General features: G+C 38.9%; 2 protein-coding genes across 3 annotated transcripts in view; one reads left to right on the top strand and one right to left on the bottom strand.

Annotated features, from left to right (window-relative positions):
• The first annotated feature begins 240 nt into the window (after positions 1 to 240).
• On the top strand, positions 241 to 17,505 carry NFYB (nuclear transcription factor Y subunit beta). The gene is given in 10 exon segments (XM_047739767.1): positions 241 to 380; positions 2,137 to 2,223; positions 8,714 to 8,807; positions 10,211 to 10,222; positions 10,225 to 10,269; positions 10,272 to 10,339; positions 12,430 to 12,627; positions 13,873 to 13,954; positions 14,885 to 14,964; positions 15,690 to 17,505. Coding segments are annotated over 9 exon segments (618 nt in total). The 5' UTR covers positions 241 to 380; positions 2,137 to 2,217; the 3' UTR covers positions 15,723 to 17,505.
• Positions 17,506 to 17,569: 64 nt separating this feature from the next.
• HCFC2 (host cell factor C2) overlaps positions 17,570 to 26,313 on the bottom strand; it is a 46,523-nt gene continuing 37,779 nt past the window's right edge. Inside the window, exon 17 of one of the 2 annotated variants that reach the window (XM_047739762.1) lies at positions 17,570 to 17,698. In XM_047739762.1, coding sequence (XP_047595718.1) covers positions 17,667 to 17,698 — 32 coding nt within the window. In that variant the 3' untranslated portion in view covers positions 17,570 to 17,666. Of the gene's footprint in view, positions 17,699 to 23,074; positions 25,085 to 26,313 lie in introns of those variants that run through there. The other variant, XM_047739763.1, reaches the window with a different exon arrangement.

Raw genomic sequence — 26,313 nt, 5'->3', positions numbered from 1 at the left:
CGCGGAGTCTCCGGGGCGCCCCCCTCCCGCCCGCTCTCCCGCCCGCCGGCCCGCGGGGGCATGGCAGGGCCGGGCCGCTTTGTCTGCCCCGGCGACCCGAGCGGGCGGGCGGCCGGCCGGCCGGCAGGCGTTGGGCGCGGGCCCGGGGCCTGGGCGGGCGAGTCGGGGGATGCGCGCCAGGGGCGGTCGCCCCGCACCGGCGGGACTGACAGTCGGGCCGGGCCGGGGCGGTGGGGCCGGGGCCAGCCCGCGCACCTTCGTGGGGAGGAAGCCAGGTCCCCGGGAGGAAGGAGTGGATTTGGTTTCCCCGCAGTCTGGCTTACACGCACGTAAAGAATGCAGCCATCTGGCGGCTTGCGGTCCCTGGACTTGCCCCGAAGGTGGGAAGGAAGCCTTTCGGATTGGACTAAGGTTTTAATCTTCGGTGGGAGGCGGGGAGGATCGGCCGGGCCTGAGGAGCAGTAGTCTTCGAGAACAAAGAATTACAGAGCACCCACAAGTCGTAAATCTTGGCCAAAGTACTGTAACAAGATAATTTAAACAAGGTTAGGTAGCATACGACCTTAAAAAAAAAAATAGCATCCCACGAACCCGCATGGACTCCACGGTGCCCTGGTTCGTGCCACCACGAATCCCTGGGGTGGTTTGGGCTTTCTTAGTATGGAAACTAATCGGCAAAATAAAGTGGTAAGATAAACTGATCGATATAAGTGGCATTAATAAATAAGGGTTTTATTTGTAAAGTATTGAAAGTTTAACCAGAATTCCTTAAAAGGCGATTATTCCTTCCCCGCACTGCTCCTGTAGCTTAATTTAAGGATTCTATTGATGCAAAACTCTGGTTGTTGATGCCAAAGAATGGAGGGTGGAGGAAGGGTCTGCTGCTTTTCTTGGATACAAATTTGCATTTCTTCAAACATTAAACAGATGTATGCATTCCCTTGAGCTTTCACATATATCATAACCTGCCTTTAGGAAAATATATACCATATGAGGTGACAGTGTTTATCTTTAATATATTGACTCTAAATATATACCGAGTAAACTATTTGGGTGAGAGAGTGTGGTGAGGTGTGCCCCCCTCCCCCAAGCAAAATACATAAATGTATATAGCTCCATTATTTTAAGTGTACTGAGGATTTTCTTTTTCAAAGACACCCTTAAAAAAACGCTTCTAGCCACAAGGAAGGAATCTTCTGGGCGGTTTTGGGGTTAGAAAGAGGACAATATTTAAAAAAGAAATCAGACATTGCTTTTAAGATTATAGCAGAGTAGACAATGTCAGCCAGTCTTTGCTGCCTGGACTGACATTTAAAAAATTAAATTTGTGGCTACATTTTTTTTTCTTCTTCTGTTTACTAGATTTCATGCTTGAATGCATAGCATTATTTTCTCTTCCTTTTAAAATTAACACTGAAAGGATATGTTTTTGTTTTGCCCCTCCCCCCAATTTAATTGCTTCACTTGAAAAAAGGGAAAAGAGCAAATGAGAAATGGAGATTGTAACATTGTAATTGATACCAATTTATTCAGCTATTTATGCCTTACAGTGAAAATGAAGTGCTATTCAGATGCAATTTAGTCCAAAATGGTGGTGCTTTAAAATGATAAATAAAGGTCCTAATTGATTGTGTTCCATGTATGTTCTCTGGGCATCATGTATCCTCTTTTCAGTATCATCCGAAGTGTTTAATTTAAAAGCATTGTATTCTGAGATATTCTTTTCCCCTTTTTGAGCTTTTGGACTCCCTAAATCTCACTCTAAAATATTAAGAAAATCACTGAAAAATTAAGTTGGGTGTTTGTGTCTTGGGTGTTAATATTTTGAAGAATTTAGATGTGTAAAAATTTTTGTCTCGTGCGTATAATTTGGGGTGTTGTGACAAATATTTATGATGAACATGACTAAATTCAGGGTTATGTTAGGAAAGCAGTTCCTCCCTGCCATAGAATTAACTTATTTGCCAGGTCTCCAAAATATATCTGCCAATTTAAGAAACCTTTATTGGGCCCCTGCTTTTTTGCACTCTGTTGAATAAGAATAGTCGGTGAAATTATACACGCTTTTAAAATTTTTACTAGGGAGAAAGCCTGTAGGCAGTACGTTGTTACTACTAATAGATGTTTATCTTCTAGGTTGAAGTTGGGCGAAGATTAGCCCTCCTTTTAGAAAGGTGTTCCTGAACACCGCTGACAACACGGTTCTGACAGTATTTCATGACGGTAAGTATGTCGTACCATTTTGGTTGTTAGCTAGATTCGAACAATAATTAGCTGGAAATAAAATTATACCTAATGTCTCACTGGAGATCCCAAGCAGAATGAATGTCCTTCAAGTCTAGACAGACAGTACGTCCACTCACTCATTCCTGTTGCTTCTTTCTTTTTAGGGACTTGCATGTCTTGTTTCCTGTGGGCCCATAAGTGCTGTGGAGACTACGAGATAAAAAGCTTGTCCCAGCTCTTAAGAGGCTTGTCTGTTTTGCTAGAAGGGCTTCAGTGGAACTGAATGCTTAGAGGACAATTGTGCAGGGAATGGGACATGTTAGTTCTAAGGGTAGCAGAGATGAAAAGACCAGTGGCGTGGTAGGCCTGGGTAGTTGCGACTGTCTTGGACTTAGCCTTGAAGGATGAGTGGGATTTGGATAGTGGAGGGTATCACCAAAAGCAAAAGCCTGAAGGCAGGGATGAGTAACTGATGTTTAGGGCATGGGGAATAGATTTGCATTCCAAGTGGAGTTTTCATAGGATAATTTAGTGTGAGATACCACTTTTCCTGTCTGGATACTTAGTTCTGAATCTGCTACTATATTTGTGATGTCAGGCATGTTACAACTTCCTTGAGCCATGACTCATGCCTCAGCCCTAAAATAAAAGAGCTGTACCTGGTGATCCTTAAATAAGGCACATTCTAGCACTAAGATTTTTATCAGCCCTGAAGATAGAGTTGGAAACAAGTTTAGTTAAGTGGGGGGATCCACTCATGAAAAGCCATGGGAAAACTAGGTTTGGATTTGACACTGAAGACTTTTAGAACGTTCCAGGGTCAGGCGCTATAGAAACGGTATTCGAGTGAGATCTGTCTTAAAACAATATGTACCCTGGTAGGTTCGATAGTAATGCAGTGGCAGGAGAGAAAGGAAGGGCATATCCAGGAAACTTATTACAAGAAGTGGAACTTGGAGGAGACAGAAGAATCTAAGATGACGTTGGTATAATTAGCCTGGGAGGGTGGGATCACAGTAGCTAGAAAACAGATGAGGAGCTCTCAGCCATTGCCTCCTTGCAGGACACGGGGAGGGTGAGTTTCATTTTCCAAAATCTTAAGTTGGCAGCGATGGGATATCAGATATATTCTATGGGCATGGCTCACGGGAGTGGCAGGCAGGATATGGTTGTAGATTTAGGACTTCTAAGCATAGAAGTGGTATTTAATGAGTTCATTAAGAGAGTAAGGGAAGAAACAGGAAAGGATAACCTTGGGTGAAACTAACAACTGGGCTGTGTGGAGGGAAAAATAAACCGGGAGGAGGATATTGTTCAAAATCAAGGGAGAAGAGAATTTCACGAGTAAGTGTGGGGTCCTCAGTGGCCAGCACTACTAACGACAGCCAAGTAGGAATGAAGGCAAGATTATTGGCAACTTCCGAGAGCGGGTTCAGTATCCTGGTTCGGGGAGAAGCGCACGCCAGGGAGTTGCAATAGGAATGCGGAGATGCGTGAGGACCGTCAGGGTGACCATGATCGCTAGCCAAGGCTGTGGCATGGAATCTCGGTTTTCCAGGGCTGGGTGTACTTCTGTGTGTTCAGTGAGGGAGTGTGAGCGTGTTGAAGAAAGAGCGAAGCAGCTGGTCTGAAGATCCATTAGAGGGAAGGAATCTTCCTGTCACTTCTTATCCTCAAAGAGATAAAAAGGAATTGGTCCAGAGAACAGGTGAAAGGGGTTACGTGAGAGAGAAAAACCGTGCCTGGAAAGAAGGGTGAGAACTGTATTTGAAGAGACAAAAATAGTATTAGGTTATGTTTGTTGAGTTTGTATCATACACTTTGCTAAGTGCTTTTTATATAATAACTTCACTTCTCATGGCAACTCCATCTTAAAAATGGGGAAGCTGAAGTACTAAGAGGACAGTAAGTAAAAACATACAGCTTGTAAGTAGGGAGCCCAGCCTCAGACCTGGGTGGTCTGCCCTAAGGGCCCATGATTGCTCTTGATCCTGAACCCCAAACCAGGTGTATTGCTTACATCCCACAGATAATGTCCTGGCTTGAGAAGCAACTTTAAATGTTTTTAATATATAGTCATTAGACCTGGAATTTAGAGAGGTCAAAGTATAGATTTAGGCTTATGGACTATAGGAAAAAACTATTAGGAACAAATACTGTAAAGTACTTTGCATCGGAGACTCTGGATTTAAATCCCATTTACTCTGTCACCTTTGGCAAGTCATTAGCCTTCTATAACCTCAATTTTCTCATCTGCTTCACAGGGTCATGAACAGTGCATGAGATATTTAGAAAGTGCTCAATAAATGTTAAACATATTAAAGAGGGAACTATTTCCTGCATTTGCAACAAATTATTAGTGTAATTTAAATACTACTACATCACCAAATGATTGTATTAGCCAGCCAACCATTGATTTCACATAATATTTTAGAAAACAATATCAGTTCAACTAAGTAAACAGAATAGTCAATCGCATTAATTTAATGGGATTGAACTACTATTTGTCTGTAGTTACCAGTTTTCTTGGATCTAATGATTGGCTGTTTTACCCATTGTCTTGTTGCTCTCCTGCATGCCCTTCCCTCTTTGCTGTCTGGATAAGGCCCAGCACTTTAGCTTCCCTCCTCTTCCCCCAGCTGCGGATGTGTCATGACTGTGCCACTGCACATTTGTGGTCACCGGCTCCAGCTCAGCTCTCATCGCCCAGCCCTCCCATTGCCTGCCTTTCCCGTTCTCTATCTCCGAGGCTGCGAGAACCCCAGCAGCATCCCCTCGGCCCTTCCTCTGGTTCGTTTTCACTCAGTCACCAGGTCTGTTGATTTGACCTCCTGCAAGGCTCTTTCCTCTGCTCCCCTTGATCTCCACTGCTGTTGTCCTGGACCGATCTGGAGAATGAATGTTCATCATCTTGCCTGAGTTCATGCTCCGACGGCAGCTTCATGGTCCTTCGTGGTCTTCTGCCCTCATTCTTGCTCCTCCCTTCCTACACTAGACTGAAGCCAGAGTCTTAGCAGAACTGTGCAAATCAGACTCCCCTTTGATTGCTCTTGTCCACAAGGCACCGCTTCATCTAGCCTCTTGTTAGTTCATTCTAGTCCACCAGTAGCAGATTTCTGTTTCCTTTGCCTGGAACATTCTTCCTTGCCTGACTGATTTCTATCTTTTCATCTACTTAAATGTCATTTCCTCAGACCGCTTCCTTGACTCCCCAGACTAGTGTGGCCCCTTTTGCAATGAGCTCTCAAAGCGTATCACAGAACACCTTTGTTTTCCTTAGCACTTGGCACTAGTAATTAGTTATTGTAATTATTTAATAGCTATATATAATATTTACTGAGTACTCCTGTTATACTATGCTGAGTCTTTCCGTGGTGAGTCCTGTCTTCATTTCACTTGCTCAAGGTCTCATGGCAAGTAAGTAGGAAGGAATTCAAACCAGGTGATAGGATTCCAGAGCCTGTGCCTTGGAAGTATTAATAGACTACACTCCTCATCCCTTTCCCCTACCACTAGTTTACGTAATACTTGTCTTCCCTGCAAGATGAGGACAGAGATCTTGTCTATGTTGTTGTCGAGGCTCCATCCCCAGCACAGAGCACAGACCTGATAAATACCAGGGGCTTACTTGGTAAGTATTTGTTGACTAACGGTTTACTTAAAATCTCCAGCCTATTTTGAATATTTTTATAGGAAGCTTAGACCTTGAAAAAGCCTCTGGGATGTATCTAGCAAGTACCTCTGCCTCATTTCCCCACTCATATTATATATATGTGAACGGCTAGCAGATTGTAAGCATCAAAGATGAGGCTTGATTTGTTACCAGGTATCTTGGTGATTCAGAGAAGGGGACACTCATTTTGGGCTTGCAGAATAGGGTAAGTCAGAAAGATTTCAGGAGAGTGGGAGAACACTGGGATTAAAGTATGGGGCAGGATTTTAAGGTAGAAAGATAGGAAGACAGGTGTGATGAAATGACAGAAGAGCTACCGCTTGCAGGACCCAGAGGCACACACAGCTAAGTCTGCAACGCGCTGCTTATTCTCAGAAGGGCGAGTTGGGGGGCGCCTGGGTGGCTCAGTGGGTTAAGCCTCTGCCTTCAGTCAGGGTCATGATCCCAGGGTCCTGGGATCGGGCCCTGCATCGGGCTCTCTCTGCTCAGCGGGGAGCCTGCTTCCTCCTCTCTCTCTGCCTGCCTCTCTGCCTACTTGTGATCTCTGTCTGTCAATAAATAAATAAAATCTTCAAAAAAAAAAAAAGAAAGAAAAACTTTACCTTTAAAAAAAAAAAAGGGCGGGTTGGATCACCATCTCCTGAGTACACAGCTCTTTAGCAGATTCCCTTTCTTCATTCTGACAACTCTGAAATACTTTCAGAAGTATTTTTAGAAGACTGAGGTTTAGAGGCTAATGCTGTGAATCTAAATGATAATCTTGCTACTAATTCCAGTGTATGACAAGAAAATGTGATTTAAACATTTTGCCTTTAATACTTTTTTCATGTTAAATTTATAAATTAATTGATCCCCCAGACAGATGCCCCCTGCCCCACCCCAACAAAGATTTGTTTCCAGTTGTAGGTTCTGAAACAACCACTTTGGTCCTTTCTCCTAAACTGTCATCTCCCTAATCTCCCTTAGGGCATTATAAAAACTAGTCAATTCACAGTTATCTTAATTGAGCTCTCTTTCATGGCTAATAGATCCATCATCATATCTATTAAAGACCATTCTCTGGGTACCTGGGTGGCTCAGTGGGTTAAGCTTCTGCCTTAGGCTCAGGTCATGATCTCAAGGTCCTGGGATAGAGTCCCGCATCTGGCTCTGCTCAGCAGGGAGCCTGCTTCCCCCTTTTCCCCCTTTCTCTCTGCCTACTTGTGATCTCTCTCTCTCTCTCTGTCAAATAAATAAAATCGTAAAAATAAAAAGACCATTCTCCTAGTATCTTGTTAGCATTTTAAGATTAAAATAGCATTTTATTTTTGGGTACTGTTTCATATTAGCTGTTTAAGATGGGGAAGGTGATACTATTTCCATTTTATATAGAAACACATTTAATGGGTAGGGATGCTGTTTTCAGGGATCAGCAGGAGAGTCAGAATCAGAGCTCACTGACCGTTGTTTACTACCTTTTAGAAACCACTATGAAGTATCAATAAATTGGTACCTTGTACTTCTGCAAATTATTTAAAGTAGGTGAATTCTATTCTCCAGCCCCTTAGAAAACTATATATTATGGAAATGTATCTTTATCTACAATTAAATTTAACATTAGTCAACAGACGTATCAAAGAATTGTCATGTTATTGAAGAGTTGGAAACCGGCGTGCTGTTTTACGAGTAGATGAAAATCCAACAGAGCCGGAAAACGTGATGTGGCACACAAGGACTTAAATAGTGCAGTTAATAACATTAAACTTGTTATCAGTGTTCTGGCCCTGATAAACATGTAGGATCAAGTGTCTCTTGATTTGGACTGAAAGCATGTATAGATTGTACTTAATTTTTGCTACGCTTTTTATTCAGGTAATGCATTTACAATTTTTCCACCCACAGATAGCTAGTCCCTTATTGTTTTGAATAGTATTATTTTCAAAGTGGAAAGATTTCCAGGGTTTGCCATGTTGGTGAAATGGAATGAAGACAGTTTAGGGCTTATGTGCAGTTTTCTCTAGGTTTTCCCTCTTAGAATTCTTTTAGCTCTGAGCAAACTTAATTAAGCAGGCTTCTTTTAAAAACAGTCATTTTAATTCTCATTTTTGTCTACGGTTATAATTTTACTGTCTTCTTATGCAGATCCCCAGTCTCCCTACCACCCTGTCCCCTTTTTTTTCTTTAAAGAATCTGAAGTTTGAGGGTGGGGGCAGGAGGGGGGAATTGTGGAGTAGAATTAGAGCTGTTAGGCTGGTTCAAAGTAGGGTGTGCTTTCAGGTTGTGTGGTCCCAGATTTGTTCAAGGAATCTGTATGCTTCTCATGCCAAAGAGCAGTTTGAACCAAGACATTGCCCCTTGTGGAACTTCTGTGAGACAGCAGAGAAGGTACGCACAAGAGCAAAAGGATTCGCGTAGGACTGTCCGGCCATGGCAGGAGAGTGGAAAGTAATGGAAATCAGTGACTTTAGGTGACTACTACGCTGACTTTGGCTTTGGTTGTCACTCCAGGGACAAGCTAGGTTGTAAGTCAGGGTTGTCTGCACTCTATGTGAGGATTATGCAGTTGCAAAGAAAGAGGTGTGTGTTTTAGATTCATTTCCTTCTTTGCTTCCCTTTGGTCTTAATGCTTATCACCTACAGAGAGTAGACAGGGGCATCTTGAAACATTGGAAAATTATCGAAAGGCTTCCAAATCAAGAGATATAAATGTTATCTTTTAGTAGCTTAATGCCTTGAAAACTAATTGACCCATCCTATGACAGTTTATGAGTGTCGAATTATTAGGTTTTTTTAGACGTTTTATTGAAGAGTATTGCAAAACGTCTTTCCTCATAGATGGATGGCGACAGTGCTACAACAGATGCTTCTCAACTAGGCATCTCTGCGGACTACATCGGAGGAAGCCACTACGTGATACAGCCTCACGATGGTGAGAAAGCCGCAATTAAAGATATTCCCCAGAGAAACAACTTAGTGGAAATTATAATAATGTGATGTTCCAGGTTACTTTTGTCTTTACAGGAAAATTAGCAATCTTGTGTCAAAGTTCAGTGATAGTCTAAAACAAGGCTGTTTTTATTAGAAATAGTCAGCAAAAGAGTGATGGGTTCTGGAAAAGAATTCTAGAAGAGAGTTCTAGGAAAGTATTTTTTTGGGCACCTGGGTAGCATCCGACTCTTGATATCAGCTCAGATCTTGATCTCAGAGCTGTGAGTTCAAGCCCTTCATTGGGCTCCATGCTGGGTGTGGAGCCTACTTTAAAAGAAAAAATATGCTTTTTTGGGAGAGAGCTCATGTGTGAGTGGGGGAAGGGGCAGAGGCAGGGAGAGACTCGCAAGCAGGCCCCATGCCCAGCACAGGGCCCTATGCAGACCCTGAGATCAAGACCTGAGCTGATATAAAGAGTTGGATGTTTAACTGACTGAGCCACTCAGGTCCCCCCTAAGATATACTTTTTGGTAGGCAGTTGGGGGTGGGTGATTAGTTACTTCATCCTGAAACAGATACATGTAAAAATGTAACTTGAAAAAAAAATTGTAACTTGAATCAGCTTAAGTGCCTAGAAAGAGTACATATTACTTAGAGAATACTGCGTTTAGTTAAAAAAGGCTATTACTGGTACTGTGAAAGCTCCAGTTATATCTGAGTCTATGTAATTCAAGGGTTCACTTTTTGCAAGAACGTCGGATCAGTGCTATAGCTTTGTTCAAAAAGTTAGTACATAGTATTAATCCAGTTGGCTCAGTAATATTCAAGTCCACTTTTTCCATTCTGTGTAAACTTGGCTTTGTATAATATAACCTCGTAAACTGGCCATATGCAAGGAACTATAGGTCATAGTCTATAAATTTTCTAGCTAAGTTATGTAACAAATACTTGTGAGTAGTTCTTCTGTGGAAGATGCTATACCGAGTTCTAGGAAGTACACAGAGCTGACCCCTGGCCTAAGGTAGCCGTTATCTAAGAGGGAGGGTGAGAAACAAAAAGAATTATAAGATGTGTCAGAAAAGACAGAGAAGCACTTTGTGATATTTTGTGAAAGGAGAGATCACTTCTGAAGTGGCTGTGGAGATGTTTTTGAGCTTTTTGTGAACAGATAGGTAACATTTTAGTAGCAGAGTTGAGGGTCAAAGGATTTGAGGCAGTGGTTTGAAACTAATGAGTAGAATCAGTAATGGCTGTGACAGAATCATGAAAGAACTATCCTCCTCCCTGAAATGATAAGGAAATGAACCAGGATGGTTCTTATCTTAGATCATTTTAGGTAGTCTTCTCTATCTTGAAGTAAAGATGATGAGAAACTTTAAACCTAAGTCATTTTTATTTCTTTAGATACTGAGGACAGCAGAATGATCATGAAGACACAAATGGTTCAAAAGAAAGTTTCAGAGAACAGATATCTATCTTCCAATTGCAAATGTAGCACGGATAATGAAAAATGCCATACCTCAAACGGGAAAGGTAATGCGGAGGAGACATTTTACTGGGGTTTATTTTCCAGGGAGAGGAGAGCAGAGACCTACGTGAGTGGTAGTGCTACAGGTTACTGAGCAGGACTACCGTGTGCCGTCCCCCCCCCCCCCCCCCCCCCCCCCGCTGCCCCTGCCCCCACGTGAAGCAGATAAAATAGAATGAACCATCTCTTGAAAAACATTATCAGAACTATCAGGTTTGGGCATATGGAGTTGCGACTTCTGTAATGTTGCAGCAAAATTGGGTCATTTTGGACTGATATGGAGAAAATCCTTACATTTGGAAGGAACTATTTTTATATAATCATAAATATTAATGTATATTTAAATTTAACTGGCATGTTTTTTTTTAAAGTAGTTCTGTCTTGAGACAGACAGTCGTATAGACAGTTATTTTTAACAGCTTTAAAAAAACTCGTCTCTCTACTCATCACTTGGTCTGAATTAGAAGCCACTTTTTTTATATATTGTATTTCATAATAAACTTTTTTCTCATTGTAGCTTATAAAGTGCTTACGAAAGTAATAAAGCTCACAAAGAAATGTAATATTAGAAAAAGCCTAGAAGTTCTAGTATGAGAGGTCCTCCTTATGCTTTGAGGGGAAATAAAGCACACTGCTGATTACGGTTTCTGTTGCTAGCCCTGTGCTGCCCTGCACCTCGGGCCACGGGCCCCACATGGTTCTTGAGCACTTGAAATGTGGCGAGTCTGAATTAAGATGTGCTGTATATGTAAAACAGAACTGCAGATTATGCAGGCTTAGTATGAAAAAAATAATTAAAATACCTCAGTTTTAAAATGGATTCTCTGGGTGCCTGGGTGGCTCAGTTGGTTAATTGGCTGCCTTTGGCTCAGGTCATGATCTCAGGGTCCTGGGATCGAGTCCCACATTGGGCTCCCTGCTTCTCCCTCTCCCTCTACTCCTCCTCCCTGCTCATGCTCTCTCAAATAAATAAAATCTTAAAAAAATAAATAAATAAAATGAATCTATTTTATCCTCTATTTAAATGATAATATTTTGGATTTGTTGGGCTGAATAAAATATATTATTAAAATTAATTTTACTTTTTATTTTTTTAAATATTATTTCTTTATTTATTTGACAGACAGAGATCACAAGTAGGCAGAGAGGCAGGCAGAGAGAGAGGAGGAAGCAGGCTCCCTGCTGAGCAGAGAGCCCGATGCGGGGCTCGATCCCAGGACCCCGGGATCATGACCTGAGCCGAAGGCAGAGGCTTTAACCCACTGAGGCACCGAGGCGCCCCAATTTCACCTTCTTAAAAACCGAGCTACTAGAAAACGTGAAGTCACACGTACAGCTAGTACACTATTATCTTGCTGCAGCTCTTGTTTACTTTTCTCCAGGATGTAAATAGGCATGGAGGCAGCAGACAGTATGCTTCAGCAAGCATTTTTGTTGTTCTCTTAGAAGTGGCTTTGGAATTGCATGCTTTAATTCATTAGAGTTTGACTTTGAAACCCCACACCCTTAAAAGAAGAATTGCTTTTAAAATGAAGTGGCAGGCGTGTGTTGCTTTTCTAATAACCTCAAAACCTGTACCTGACACTTGGTATCTTCAGTAATAAAAATGTCACCAGATGTCATTATTTCATTCCTTTGTAAACCTGACATGAATTCAGTGTTTTGTCTTTTAAAAATTTTCTGGTGTCCTTATTTGTGGAAATGCTAGGGCAGAGGAGTGATACCTGAGTCTAGCCCACAGTAGACTACATATACCATGGGTCTGATTTTCTTGGGGCATTTGCTTAGTAAGATTTCATCTTTATGGGATGGTAGGGACATCCAGTGATTGCTTTTTTACCTAAATTATACCTGTTTTCGGAGAAGAGTTGTCAAAGCTTCTCTTACTGGTATTAGAGTTTTTATTCTTACTCCAAGGGTTGGAATTTTGATAGCACACATTGTGTCAATGTAATTAGCATATTATTTCAGAGATGAGATGTTAACAGCCACGAACTGAAATTCGTATTCTTCTCAATAGCTTTTTATTTTTGCAGGTTGTTAGGAATGGGATGATGGTAGTCCCTGCAAATTTACCTGTGATTTTTCTCTTCAGATTGCAAAAGATGCCAAAGAATGTGTTCAAGAATGTGTAAGTGAGTTCATCAGCTTTATAACATCTGAAGCAAGTGAAAGATGCCATCAAGAGAAACGGAAGACAATCAATGGAGAAGATATTCTCTTTGCCATGTCGACCTTAGGCTTTGACAGTTATGTAGAACCTCTAAAATTATACCTTCAGAAATTCAGAGAGGTAAGTAGAATGCCTTCCATTATGCTTTTAAGAAACTAAGATATACTAGTCACTTTAACTTTTTAAATGTATCATTTATCAGAAGAAGTATGTAATCACTTAGATTACTGTATTTAAATAGTATGTCCTTTCATTTTCCCTTTGTTACTAATGACATCGTAGTTGTGTAATGAGTGAGAGCCTGGACTCTGGATTCCAACCACCTGAGGCTGAGTCCCAGTTCCACCACATGAGACCTTGGGCAGGTTACTTAAATACATTAGGCCTTGGTTTCCTGGTCTGTAAAGTTAGGTTAGTAATAATACCTATCTCCCAGGGCTATTGAGAAATAAAATAATTTAGGTACAGTCTTTAGCTTGGCATGCAGTGAGCACTCTGTAATGATAACACATGCTGTGGTTGTCATTAATTTAAAAGAGGTAGCACCTCAAAGCTTGGGGCCTTCTAGATAAGAAAAAGAGAATTCTAGGGTATCCCTTTCTTATTAAATTCTGCATTTCCTTTTGGGTTTATCTTTGCCCATTGTACGAATTTTGTGAAAATAAATTGAGATCAGTGTATTTATTTCCACACTCCAACTTGATATAGGATTCACAGTGGTTTCAAAATACTTCCTTAATAGCTTTAATGTTAGAATCCTATTGAATTAGTGTTGTATGCATCGTCAAATGATTAAAGTAGGAAGAGAATGTATAAATTCTTCACAGTACTTTTCCAAATCTTTTGCATCATAGAATCTTAGAGTGAGTGGATGGAAACTTAGAGCTCTTTGGTCCAACCTGTAATTTTGATTTAGGAATTTAAAACTTTAAACTTGCTGTTACAGGACTGCCCATTTGGCTCAGAGCTATATATATATATATATATATAGTTAAAAGATAATTTGGATCATTTATAGTAGATTTTTGAGCTGAATATTTATAGTATTTTGCAGACTACTTCATCTGTAAGTAGACTTCTCTTTTCCTTTTGATGTATTTTGGAATTAGAATAATTTATTTTTATCCATAAATATTTTAGATTTTTTAGGTCATTACTAACACTGTCTTGTGATGATTACTGCTTATATAAAAAGTTAGCATTTTGAAGGGCCTCTTCATATGTAATTAACCAGAAGTGTAAATAAATACTCTGTGCAGTGTTTGTAATAATAGAAGCTCCTAATTTTAGGAAATAAGCATTTTCATCTAGAAAACAGTATCTTTTGAATACCAGTGATTACTTTTTTGATTTTTCCTTCCCCAGGCTATGAAAGGAGAGAAAGGAATTGGTGGAACAGTCACAGCTACAGATGGACTAAGTGAAGAACTCACAGAGGAGGCATTTAGTAAGCAGTGTTATGATACATTTATGCAACTAAATTTGTTCATATAATTCATGTAGTTAGCAGTTATTAATACTAAATGTAACGGTACTTTTGGAATATCAGCCCTGAGTATTTTGACACAGCACTATTTTGAATAGTTCTTATTAGTTCATGCCCTTATGTTTGAAGTCAGTGAGGGATAAGCGTAGAAATTTAAATTCTGCAGATGTTACAGTCTTTCAGCCATAGTTCTGATTTCCATAGCCCCTAGTTTTTGGTTTACGATTCACATGAGATAGGAATGTTGAGAATTATAGCTTGTAATGTAAAATCTTGCGACTGAAATTAATTTGAACTGAAGGGTGTTTAAAGAAACTGAATAGGGGTGCCTGGCTGGCTCCATTGGAGGAGTGTATGACTCTTGATTTCAGGGTTGTGAGTTTGGGCCCCATGTTGGGTGTAGAGATTACTTAAAAATAAAAAATCTTAAAAAAAAAAAAGAATATTGTCATATTGATTAAATAAAAGGTCTGTGATGATTCTGTTTCTCATTTAAAATTTATAGATATATATATTTTGCATTTCTCGTACATAAAATACATGCTGCTTAGTTCCTGTAAGTGTTGCTCCCAGCTAAGCCTCATTGTATAGGTCTGCTTATGAATTAGAAACCCCATCCAGTCTCTGCAGATTTGTACACATGGGCAGTCAGCTCAAGTATATTTTAGAGAAATGAAGATTCAGAAAATTGAACACTTGCAGTAGGAAAAATGTGCTTTTTAGGGAGCTTTTTTTTTTTTAAATGCTAAATTTGAGGGTTTAGGATTTTGTTCAAGATGACTTTGATTAGTGACAGAATTGTTATTAGACTTGCATGGCATGACTTTCGGGTTCAGACCCAAAGAGGAGATGCGACTCTTTTCCTGGTTTAACTTTTTTTTTGTCTTCTAGCTAACCAGTTACCAGCTGGCTTAATAACTGCAGATGGTCAACAACAAAATGTTATGGTTTATACAACGTCATATCAACAGGTAAAATACAACTTTCTTTGTAGCTTAAATTATTTAAAAAATTGATTGTATCCATTGATTTTTATCACAGGTAGTTAATTTCAGCACATCACAGTTGACCCTTGAACAACATGGGTTTGAATTGCACTGGTCCACTTAAGTGCAGCGTTTTTACAGCACCATAGGTGTGGTTTTCTCTTCCTTATGATTTTCTTAATAACATTTACTTTTCTCTAGTGTTGTTGTAAGAATACAGTATATAATACATATACAAAATATGTGTTAATTGACTATTTATGTTCTGGGTAAGGCTTCCGGTCAATAGTAGGCTGTTAAGTTTTTGGAGGGGGTCAGAAGTTTTGTGAGGATTTTCAATTGTGCAGAGTTTGGCACCCCTAACCCCTGTGTTGTTCAAGGACCTGACTTTATTATTATTAAGGACCCGATAAAGAAGGTTGTTAGAAATTGCTTTCTCAAAATATGTAATTGTGTATTCTCTTACTGATTAAAAATAGGTACACACATATTCATATTTGCATAGATGTCTAGGAAGATGCATAAGAAATTATTAAGTAGCTCCCTTGGGTAGACAGAATGGAGATTTGGAGTGGGGAGTAGACTTATTTTTCATTGTCTATTGTTTTTACTCTTTGAAAGTTTATAATATGTTATTTTTTTAAATATATATTTGTTTTAAAAATATATTTTTTCTTTAATTCTGCTCAATTTAAATTTTCTGACCTTAGATTTCTGGTGTTCAACAAATTCAGTTTTCATGATCTGAAGAAATGGTGGCATGGGGAGTGGAGAGAAGGGAAAGAGTCTGTACGATTCTGGAAACAGAGACATTAAGAAGGAAGTGACTGGGGGAATGATGTCTCTTTGTATATTAAATAGCTGTAATGTAGCTTCCTGATGCTTGACTAATTGAGGTGTTAATTCTGACTTGAGAATCTTTTTCATGAATGATTTTAAAGAAAAATTTGGATTTTAAAGGTATTAAAATATTTTTGTTTTGTACGAGAGTTTGTTGCTCTGTATGACTCCTGTATGCATTGTATATTGCAATTTATTACTGTCAGAGATTTGTAGACAGTTTCTTATTTTCATATTGAATCATGTTACTTTTGTAATTCAAGTAAGCAGCTGGGTTAATTCATGATGTTTGCCCTTTTAATAAAATATAAGGGTAGAGTTCATTTTGAATGCAAGTTGCCTTTATTATACATTTGAGTTTGTCTTGGTTATATAATACCTTGCATGGTAACCTAGCTAGATTTTTAGCATTTGCCATATTTATTAAAATTAATTTTTTGTAAAACATACATAGCTTAAGCAGCACCATTTTTTAAAAATGTAATTGAAAAATTAAGTGTGAATGCAGAAGAAAACATTGTCTGCCCTATTAAACTTGGTGCCCAGTAACAGTGTTTACACTGTTCATTGTGCCTGTTAAGATAGTTTTAGTTTATTGGAGCTTTTGTTAAGACCAAATTTGTTTCTGAGTTAATTATGAGTGTTGGAATTCATTTAAGTTTAATGTAGTCCTACTGCTCTTGAAATGGTGCCCTTTTCATTTTTATATGATTTTTCCAAAGCATATCTTCAAATACTATAGTATCCTCTTCCAGAGGAGGAATTTTATAGTCTGATGGTAAATGTCCTCGTTTTACCTTTTTAATTGAAGTGTCAAGTTTCCTAATTATACTATGGGAACCAAGAAATATCAGACATCATGGTGTGTATACAGAACTTTCTCTGCATGGGTGAGTGAATGCAGTGGAGAACAGAGTGAATGCTGCGAATGGTGTGAAACAGAAGCACCCCAACTTCTAGTGTGCTGTCTTGATCTTTGCAATAAACTAAACTTAGATAATGTAACTTTGTATAATTTAGTAGTATGTACTTGGGTTGTTCCTTTTTTAAAGTGAGGATTTGTATTTTCTCATCTATTCTTTTTGGTGGCAATTAACCTGAGTGTTTTGGGGTTTTTTTTTTAAAATATCAACAATTGCTATTGTATAGTTTGCCTAAAAGACAATTTAAATGTCATCTTGGAAGGACGCTCAAATTTATAAAATAGAAGCAATTTCATAGATGCAGGCTGAACAGAAATATTTTATCTTGCCAGAAGGAGACTTTGGGGGCACATCTGGGCTAATCTGAGGTTAGTAACTCCCTCACTACCTTCCCATTTAAAAAATAATCCTCATTACAGAAAGCTCAAATAGGCAAAAAAAGGGAGGGTGTTAAGCAGAATCAACTATCATCCTATTGTGCTGAAATAACCAATGTTAATATTTTGGTAAATATCATTTGTCCTTTTACTTTGCTAAATATGTATATTTTTATAAAAATGGGCTCATACTTGCATACTGTTTTGTAACCTGCTTTTCTCACTTAATAATATATTGTAAACATCTTTCCCAGGTCATTACATAGTCTTTTATTTTTATTCATTTGTTATTCTGTTGTATGGCTGAACCATAACTTATTTAATCCTCTACTGGACGTTTTGACTATATGCATCTTTTCACAGTTATAAAACAACACTTCACTGACTCTTGTGTACATCCATGACTGTTTTCTTAAAATAAATTCTTAGAAGTGAATTGCTAAATTAACAGATAGACACAAAATTTTAAGGCTTTTGGTATTTCCACGTTAGTGTACTTCTGAAGTAGTTTCCATTTGGTCCAGGCAATGTATCAGTATAGAACTGATCAAAGCACTTGGTCTTTATCAGATTCTTTCTCTAAAAGTAAAGATTGGGTTATGTTTAATTATCAAGAAATTAGACAACTTTAAGATTTATATCAATATAAACCAAATGTCTAAATTTAGAAATTTGTTTGTAGTACTAAAACTTTAGGTGAAATCAGGTCAACTTTGGGTTGTATGGCCTCTCTCCTCTAAAAGAACATTCGCCTCCTCCATGTGTCAGGTACACACCTTCTGTTTGTGCGTTTAGGAGGGAGTGTTGGCTTCTTACTTGGCCTGTGTTGCATTTCACTGAATGTCAGGTTTTTCCCCCCTGGAACTTCTTCAGTAGATAAGCTCCTATGTTAACCTAAGTGTTTTCTTTATAACTTGGTAGTTACTGCTTTTATGAGTATCTGAGAGAGAAATGGGCTTCAGTGACTAAGTCATAAACAGGACTTTAAGTAGCTTCTGTCTCTCCCCTCACTGCCTCATAACAGAGCTGCCAGGTCCAGAGAGAATTGTAATTCTTTTTAATGCTACCTTCCCAATGTCATATACTTGGGTATGATGATGGATTAAGCTGTTTGTATTTTTTTTTCCTCCTACAGTGTAATATCTATACAGTATTTTCCTTTCCTCAAAAATATGCCTTATCGCCTCTCTTCTGGATTGCTTTAGTGGGTTAAAGGAACACCAGTTTCCTTTAATAAAGCAAATTGAACATAGTTATGAGGGCCAACTGAAAGGATTTCTGTAGCACTACCAATTAAGCATGATAAATGGAAAAAATAGTTTCTGCCATTTGCCAAGAATAAAATCTTGTGGTACAAGATTTTTTTTTTTTAATTTTTATTTATTTATTTATTTTTAAAGATTTTATTTATTTATTTGTCAGAGAGAGAGAGTACACACAAGCAGACAGAGTGGCAGGCAGAGGCAGAGAGAGAAGCAGGCTCCCTCCCTAGCAAGGAGCCTGATGCGGGACTCGATCCCAGGACCCTGGAATCATGACCTGAGCCGAAGGCAGCGGCTTAACCAACTGAGCCACCCAGGCATCCCGTGGTAGAGGATTTTTAAGATCTAAATATTTTCTCTTTAGGGAAAGTTATTTTATCAACAGTCCAAAACAAGATAATATTTGTTGCTTTATGTGATAAAATACATTTCTGAATCAATCAAATGATACCAGGTAAGATCTATACCAAAAACTAGGCTATCCTATATGTATATTTTTAGTTTCTCTGTATTAGACAACTTAGGTATGTTTATGTAATAATTTATGCATATTGACCTTAAACTCATATTAAGTCAGTGTATCCATGAGTAAAAAATAGAACAGTCTCAACTGATTTTTTTCTTAAGGAACTACACTATATTGTCTGAGAAATACTCAGGTTTAATTTATGGTTTCTTTTGAAGCTGCAAATGTTACTTTCCTTACTTCCCCAAGTTTCACTTCCTCTTGTTACCCTAGTCTCATGGCTCCTTGTGCCATGTTCTTTGCCTCCTCTGCCCACATATACTTCCCTCTGCCTAGAACATTCTTTCTCTTCCTGTGCCTGGCTAAGTCTCACTCATCCTTCACGTTTTAGTTTAAGCTTCAGCAGGAAAGCCTTTAAAAACTTCTGTTATACCTTCATACTAATTACCAAATACAGAAAGTATCACCACCCAAAACTGAATAGGTTTGTACACACTATTTGCTGGCTGCCACAGCTGCTTAGACATTTCTTTGAAGACTACTTTTCTTTTTATACCTGATTTTAAGGATTTTAAAACCATAAGGCAGAATCTCTTCAAATCATGGGCCACAGATGGCGTTGGGACGGATGCTTTTCCCTGGCTTCTGGCCGTCACCTTTCAAAATGTAAACTTGCCTAATAGCAGTTACAGCTTCTCCGACTTCCTCCAGAGACCGTTTCCTTCCGCACTGCATAGTAGAGAGATACCTGCGCAGGCACCTTAACTGTAAACACTCCTTTGCCAAGGTTAATGCCAGCTAGGTGCCAGATAAGGTCAGTAAACGTACTGGCTTTGTCTGTAGAAATCTAATGGCCATGAATTAGTTTTAGGGGTGGACACAAGTTGATAGGTAATTCCTCCGTCTTCCACAATACCTAAGATTAAAATATCCGGACACTGCAGCATAAACATTGCCTCTCTCAGGTATAATTTGGGTCTTCCTTGAGCATCCTTGAGAGCAAACAGTAAGACTTCTACACCTATTTTTCAGGCTGCTCAGTTTCAGAGGACATCTGAATGAAAGAGATTTCAGAACCTTAAGCACCGGGTACTTGGTTGGAAACACACTGCTAGGCAAAGACAAGCCATAATAGTGCCTTCCAGCCAGGGCGGCTAGGCCAAGAAGGCCTATTCGTGCATCTATACTGCCCAGTGTTCGGTCTGCCAGAAACCAAGACCAAATCCCCTTTTCAGACCAAAGCAAACACTAACCAAAGAATAACAAAGGATAATATTTGGGCTGATGGCCATTTAAGGAAATGGCAGAGTTATTACTTACTTTGGAAGAAAAGTATAACTTTTAAGGGGTGTCTGGGTGGCTCAGTGTTAGGCCTCTGCCTTTGGCTCAGGTCATGATCTCAGGGTCCTGCGATCGAGTCCCGCATCGGGCTCTCTGCTCGGCAGGGAGCTTGCTTCCTGCTTCTCTGCCTTCTTGTGGTCTCTGTCAGATAAATAAAATCTTTAAAAAAAAAAAAAAAAGTGAAGTATAACTTTTAACACACAGTTTGTGCATGTGTGTGTACGTATGTAGGTATGTATGTATCAAATAGGGTTATTTTATTTCTAACCTTGCAAGTAGCAGTGCCCACATCACAGGAGTGCTACCTTGCAGGACAGTGCAAAGGGCAGAGCTAAGCATCCTATAATTCTTTATAGACTACAGACTGCCATGTGAGTAGGAATACTCACATCAAGTGCAAAGTAACACAAATTTTAATTAAGTGATTTTTAGAAGGAGGGGGCTGGGGGAGGAGCAGAGGGAGGAGAGCGATTTTTTTTTTTTTTTTTGAAGATTTTATTTATTTATTTGACAGAGATCACAAGTAGGCAGAGAGAGAGGAGGAAGCAGGCTCCCGGCTGAGCAGAGAGCCCGATACGGGGCTCGATCCCAGGACCCTGGAATCATGACCTGAGCCGAAAGCAGAGGCATTAACCCACTGAGCCACCCAGGCGCCCCAAGGAGAGCGATTCTTAAGCAGGATCCACCATCAGCTTTTGCCTCAAGGGTTCTGTTGAATTCTGGAGACTGAACTAGCAGCAGTTGTGGGGGAATGGACATATTTATTTCTCAGAGAGAGAGAGAGCACAAGCAGGGGGAGCGGCAGGCAGAGGGAGAAGCAGACTCCACGCTGAGCAAGGACCCCGATGCGGAACTCAATCCCAGGACCCTGGGATCATGACCCGAGCTGAAGGCAGATGCTTAACTGACTGAGCCACCCAGGCGTCCCAGGGAGAACTGGACATAGAGTCTCAGGCTCACCTAGACTGGAGTCTGGTGGGGCCACTGCAGAGAAATGGGCAGCAAGGAACCCTCCCTATCTCAATTTTGGTGCTGGGTGAGGATAAATAACCACCACCCTCAAATCCATAATCACAGGCCAGCCCTCAAGGTTTGGTATCTAAAGTCACAGAACCTTCAAGGTGATAATACAAAGTCCTCTCAGGTTGGTAGTCACTGGGTAACTGGCAGAGCAAACATATTCTCTTAAGGATCTCAATTTTAGCCCATACTTGACATAATCCCTACTTTCCAACAAAAGTAAGTTTAAAGGAAAATGGCACCATGAGTGGGGGGAAAAAACACAGCTATACAGCAGATAGAATCTCCCGGAAAGACTCAATATTGGTATCAATACAGGAAAATCACTGGTATGTAAAGGAATAGAAAGAAGCACAGAAAATATGAATAAGGAGCAAAAGAATAAACAAGATCGATAAGCCAAATAGAACTCATAAGAAAAAAATAATTCAAATAAGAAACCAACAAATGGAGGAGGGGAGAAAAGAATAAGAAAATGAAAAAGGAAGACAAGGCAAGAAGTGGCGAGTAGACAAAAGAAGACCTTTATGATGAGGACCTAGAAATGAATCCAACTTATATTTATAATCACTATAGATATAAATGTACTTAACTATGCAGTTAAAAAGGCAAATTTTCTTTGGCCTTATCTTTGTATGAGTCTCCTACAAACTCAAAATATAAGGGCAACGAGAGATCCCAGATATTCAGATTAAGACTAATTAAAAGATTGCCTCAGTAACAACAATAACAAAGATGAAGGCAATAAGCATTCACAGAGATAAGAGTCATTACATGATTCTAAAAGGTTTAATTCACCAAGAAAGAGCCAAAAATTCTACATTAGTATGCATCTAATAATAAAGCCAACAGAAAAAGCAAATACAACTTAAAGAGAAATTGAGAAATCTAGTTATGATGAGATCTTGAGACTCTTGTAAATAAATCAGGTATAAAGTTCTCAACAACTGGGGAATACATACATACATACTCTTTTCAAGTACACATGGAACATACATGAAAACTGATCACATAAATCAGAAAGCTTGTCTCAAATTTCAGAAAATTAAAATATTGTAGCTCTTATTCTCTGGCAAAATATTACAAGTAAAGAGACAACCATAACCCACCCTTAGCATTTAGAAATCTACTTTTAAAGTAACAATGGGTTAACTATTCAACCCTCTGGAAGGATTAATCAAATGAGAAGGCACAAAATAAACTAATAGGAATGAAAATGGGTCATAACTACAGATGCTGTGGAAACGAAAAGATAATATGGATAACTTCATATCAAAAAAATTTTAATGAAGTAGAAATCCTTAGAAAAATTTATTAAATTTAACAAAACTGAAAAAATAATATAAAATCCTAATGTTCCTGTGATCTATAAAGAAATGGAATCAGTGGTTAAAAATTGTTAAAATAGTTAAAAAGTTTTAATTTTTTTGTTTTTTGTTTTTTTTTGAGAGAGAGAGAGAGAGTGGGAGGGGCAGAGGGAGAAGCAGACTCCCCACCAAGCGGGAAGCCCAATATGGGGCTCAATCCCAGAACCCTGGGATCATGACCTGAGCCGAAAGCAGACGCTTAACCGACTGAGCCACCCAGGCGCCCCCCCTTTTTTAAATTTTTTTTTATTTGGGGTGGCAGAGGGAGAAGCAGAAAATAGTTTAAAAAAACAAATGGTTTTCTTTATTTTTTAAGATTTTATTTTTTTGTCAGAGAGAGAGAGAGGGAGAGAGAGTAAGCGAGCACAAACAGGGAGTGGCAGGCAGAGGGAGAAGCAGGCTCCCCACTGAGCAAGGAGCCTGATGTGGGACTGGATCCCAGGATCCTGAGATCATGACCTGAGCAGAAGGCAGACACTTAACTGACTGAGCCACCCAGGCATCTACCCAAATGGTTTTAAAAGCTAGTTTCCATCTTCAACTCTACCAGACAATTGAAAAACTCATTTCATGAGGCTAGTATACCGAAAGAAGACAATGACAGGACATAAATGCAGAGTACTATAAAGCTAGTTTTACTGATGAACAGAAGCAAAAATCCTAAACAAAATATTGGCAAACTGAGTCCAGCAATATATTATAAAACACACACCATGACCAAGTTGGGCTTATTCTAGAATTAAAAGTCGGTTCAATATTAAAAAGTCAACCACCATAATTTAATACAATAACATTAAAAAACATTCAATCATTTAAATAGATGAGAAAAAAAGCATTCAACAAAATGCAATATCCATTCAAAATAAAACCATTAGCAAACTAGAAACAGAAAATAATCTTCTTAACTGATAAAGACCATTTATGAAAAAATACTGAGATGACATGTTGAAAGCATTCCCTTAAAACTGGGGCTAAAATAAGGATGTTCACTATCAGTTCTTTTCAATATTGTACTATAAGTCATAGCCAGTGTAGAAATGAAGGAAGGAATTTCCTATAAGTAGAAGGATCAGAAAGTAAGAAAACTGCCACTATTTTCTGATAATGGTTACATTAAAAAACTCAAAAGAACATCTAGATACATTATTAGAATGAATAAAAATTGAGCATGGTTGCTGGATCTGAAATCAACACATATGCAAAGTTATATTTATTAGTAACAACCAGTTAGAATAGAAATTGTAATTTTAAAAAATTTACCATAGCATTAAAAATACACAGAATTCCTAGGAAGAAATTTAATATAATACATGAAGGCCTTTATGGAGAAAAATCATTAAAGTTTATTGAGAGATATTAAAAGAAGACCAAATAAATGGAAACACAGTGTTTTTGGCTAGGAAGACTTATTGCTGAAAAGACACCAATTTTCTCCAGGCTGATCAACAGATTCAATATAATTACAAAAGATAATACACGAACTGGGAGAAGATACATACAACATCTTTAACTGACAAAGGATTGGTATGCAGAATGTATAAAGAAATCATGAATCAATGAAAAAAAAGGACACACATCTAATAGAAAAATGAGGGAAAGACAGGAATAAGTATTTCACACAAGAGAAAACACATTCATATATGAAAAAAAAAAACACTCAAATTTCATTAGTAATCAGGGAAATGCAAATTAAACCCACAGTAAGACACCATACAATCACCACCCAATTGGCAAATACAAAAGGTAGTCAAGACCATATGTTTGCTAAGATGTGGAGCAACGGTCCTCAACCATTGTCAAGGGGAACACGAACTACCACAAGGCTTTAAGAAACAGTTCAGCATGACCAAGTAAAACCTGCTTCTTAGAGCAGTAGTTCTCAATTATTTGGTCTCAGAACCTCCTTAGATCCTTCAGAAATAATGAGGATCTCAAAAAGCAGTTAGTTGTTCATGTGGGTTATTCTACTTATCAATTTTTACCATAACAGAAATGAAAACAGAGGCATTTTTAAAACACAGTAACACACAAGTACACACTTGATTAGCTATCAGAGTGAAGAGGTCATCATACCTGGAAAATATTTAAACTCATGAAAAACGAGAGTGAAAAGGACAAATAATATTTTAGTAGTTTTATGAAAATAATTTTGCCCTCACAGATCCCCTGGAAAGGTCTCAGGCACCCGAAGGGTCCCTGGACCATACTTTGAAAACACACTTCTCTGGAGCAAATCTTGTACATGTACACTATGAGACACGTACAAGAACTCATTCATTCCTCAAATATTTACTGAGCATCTCCCATGTGCCCTGCATTGTTCTAGACACTGTGAATGTCTCAAAAGACGTCAGACAAAGCAGTCAAAATCCCTGCCCGCATGGAGCTTACATTGTAATTGGCAGAATGTTCAGAGCAGCATTGTTTGACAGTCCAAAATGGAAAACAATCCAAATCTCCACGAACGAAGAACAGATCAACAAACGGTGGTCTCATATACAATGGGATACTGTACGGCAGTGAAAACAAATGGAATACAGTTACATGCATGAACAGGGATGGGAATCTCAAAAACAATGGTCAGAAAAAAGTCACAGAAGGATGATATCATTTACATGAAAGTTCAAAAACAGGTAAGTCTAAACAATAGACTATTAGGGATACATACATAAATGGCAGAACCATAAATACAAACATGGGAATTATTAACAAAAGATCCAGAACAATGTTTGCCTTACATGGTATGTAGATTGAGGACAAATGGGGGGATTCTGGGTATCTGAGAATGTTCTAGTTCTTAAGCTGAAGGTTGAGTACATGTCTGATCATTTTATTTATTTTGCAAGAAATAGTTTAAAAGAAAAAAGACATATGATTATTTACTACATAATTTCATCAACCAAGAGAGGGAACATCTCCCCCATATTTCAGCCGCTGCTGTGCACTGCAAATCCGCTAATTATTTTAACTGGTGGGGAATAAGTACCTGATAACAGGCAAAGAGGAATGAGTATGGGCTATTCCTCACAGAAGTTAACTAGGTACCCGAAGGTCAGGATCCAACGGGATGGCAGTATTACAGGACTGCTTTGCCAAGTTCAATCAGGGTCACCTGCCTGATTCTGGTTAGCTGGTTACTTTGTTCACTGTGTATAACCATTTGTATAAAGCAGAGAATAAAGATAGCTTATGCAAATCCCAAAATAAATGGATGCCTCTTTACTGAATTCTGACTCTCAAAAGTGCAGATTCCCTTTGGCACATTCTAATACTGTATTTATGTACTAGGTAATCCAGAAATACAGAAAGAGCATGGTACTTATTGTTTCTCCACACCGATCAATAACAGGTGTCAGGTTGATCACACCAATGTCATAACAATTTTGCAATCCTGTCTTTGCCAAGGTCATTGCTGGCAGTGCCACTGTGCAGATTAAATAAGACACAGTTAAGGTGTAATTTTTCCTGATTCAAAAATAGCTATTAATTTGGTATATAATTTCAAAATTTGAAAAGAAAAGAAAAAAAGATCTTTAAACATTTGATCCAGCTCCTTTACCCAAACACGGCAAGCTAAAGTCATTCATGATCTTGGATGAGGGAGTTGGGAGTTGTTGCAAAAGGTAGAATAGGCCTTGCAGCAAGAGGCCCACAACCCATTCCCAGGAAATGGGGAACTCGAAGGTGTATTCTCCAGGTCCAGACTCCTCAACTGGGTCTAACACAGGGGTGCCGACT

This window comes from Lutra lutra, chromosome 8 (assembly GCF_902655055.1).
Source record: "Lutra lutra chromosome 8, mLutLut1.2, whole genome shotgun sequence".
NCBI lineage: Eukaryota > Metazoa > Chordata > Mammalia > Carnivora > Mustelidae > Lutra > Lutra lutra.
Note: the sequence above shows the minus strand (reverse complement) of the source record. Positions and strands in the feature narration are given on the sequence as shown.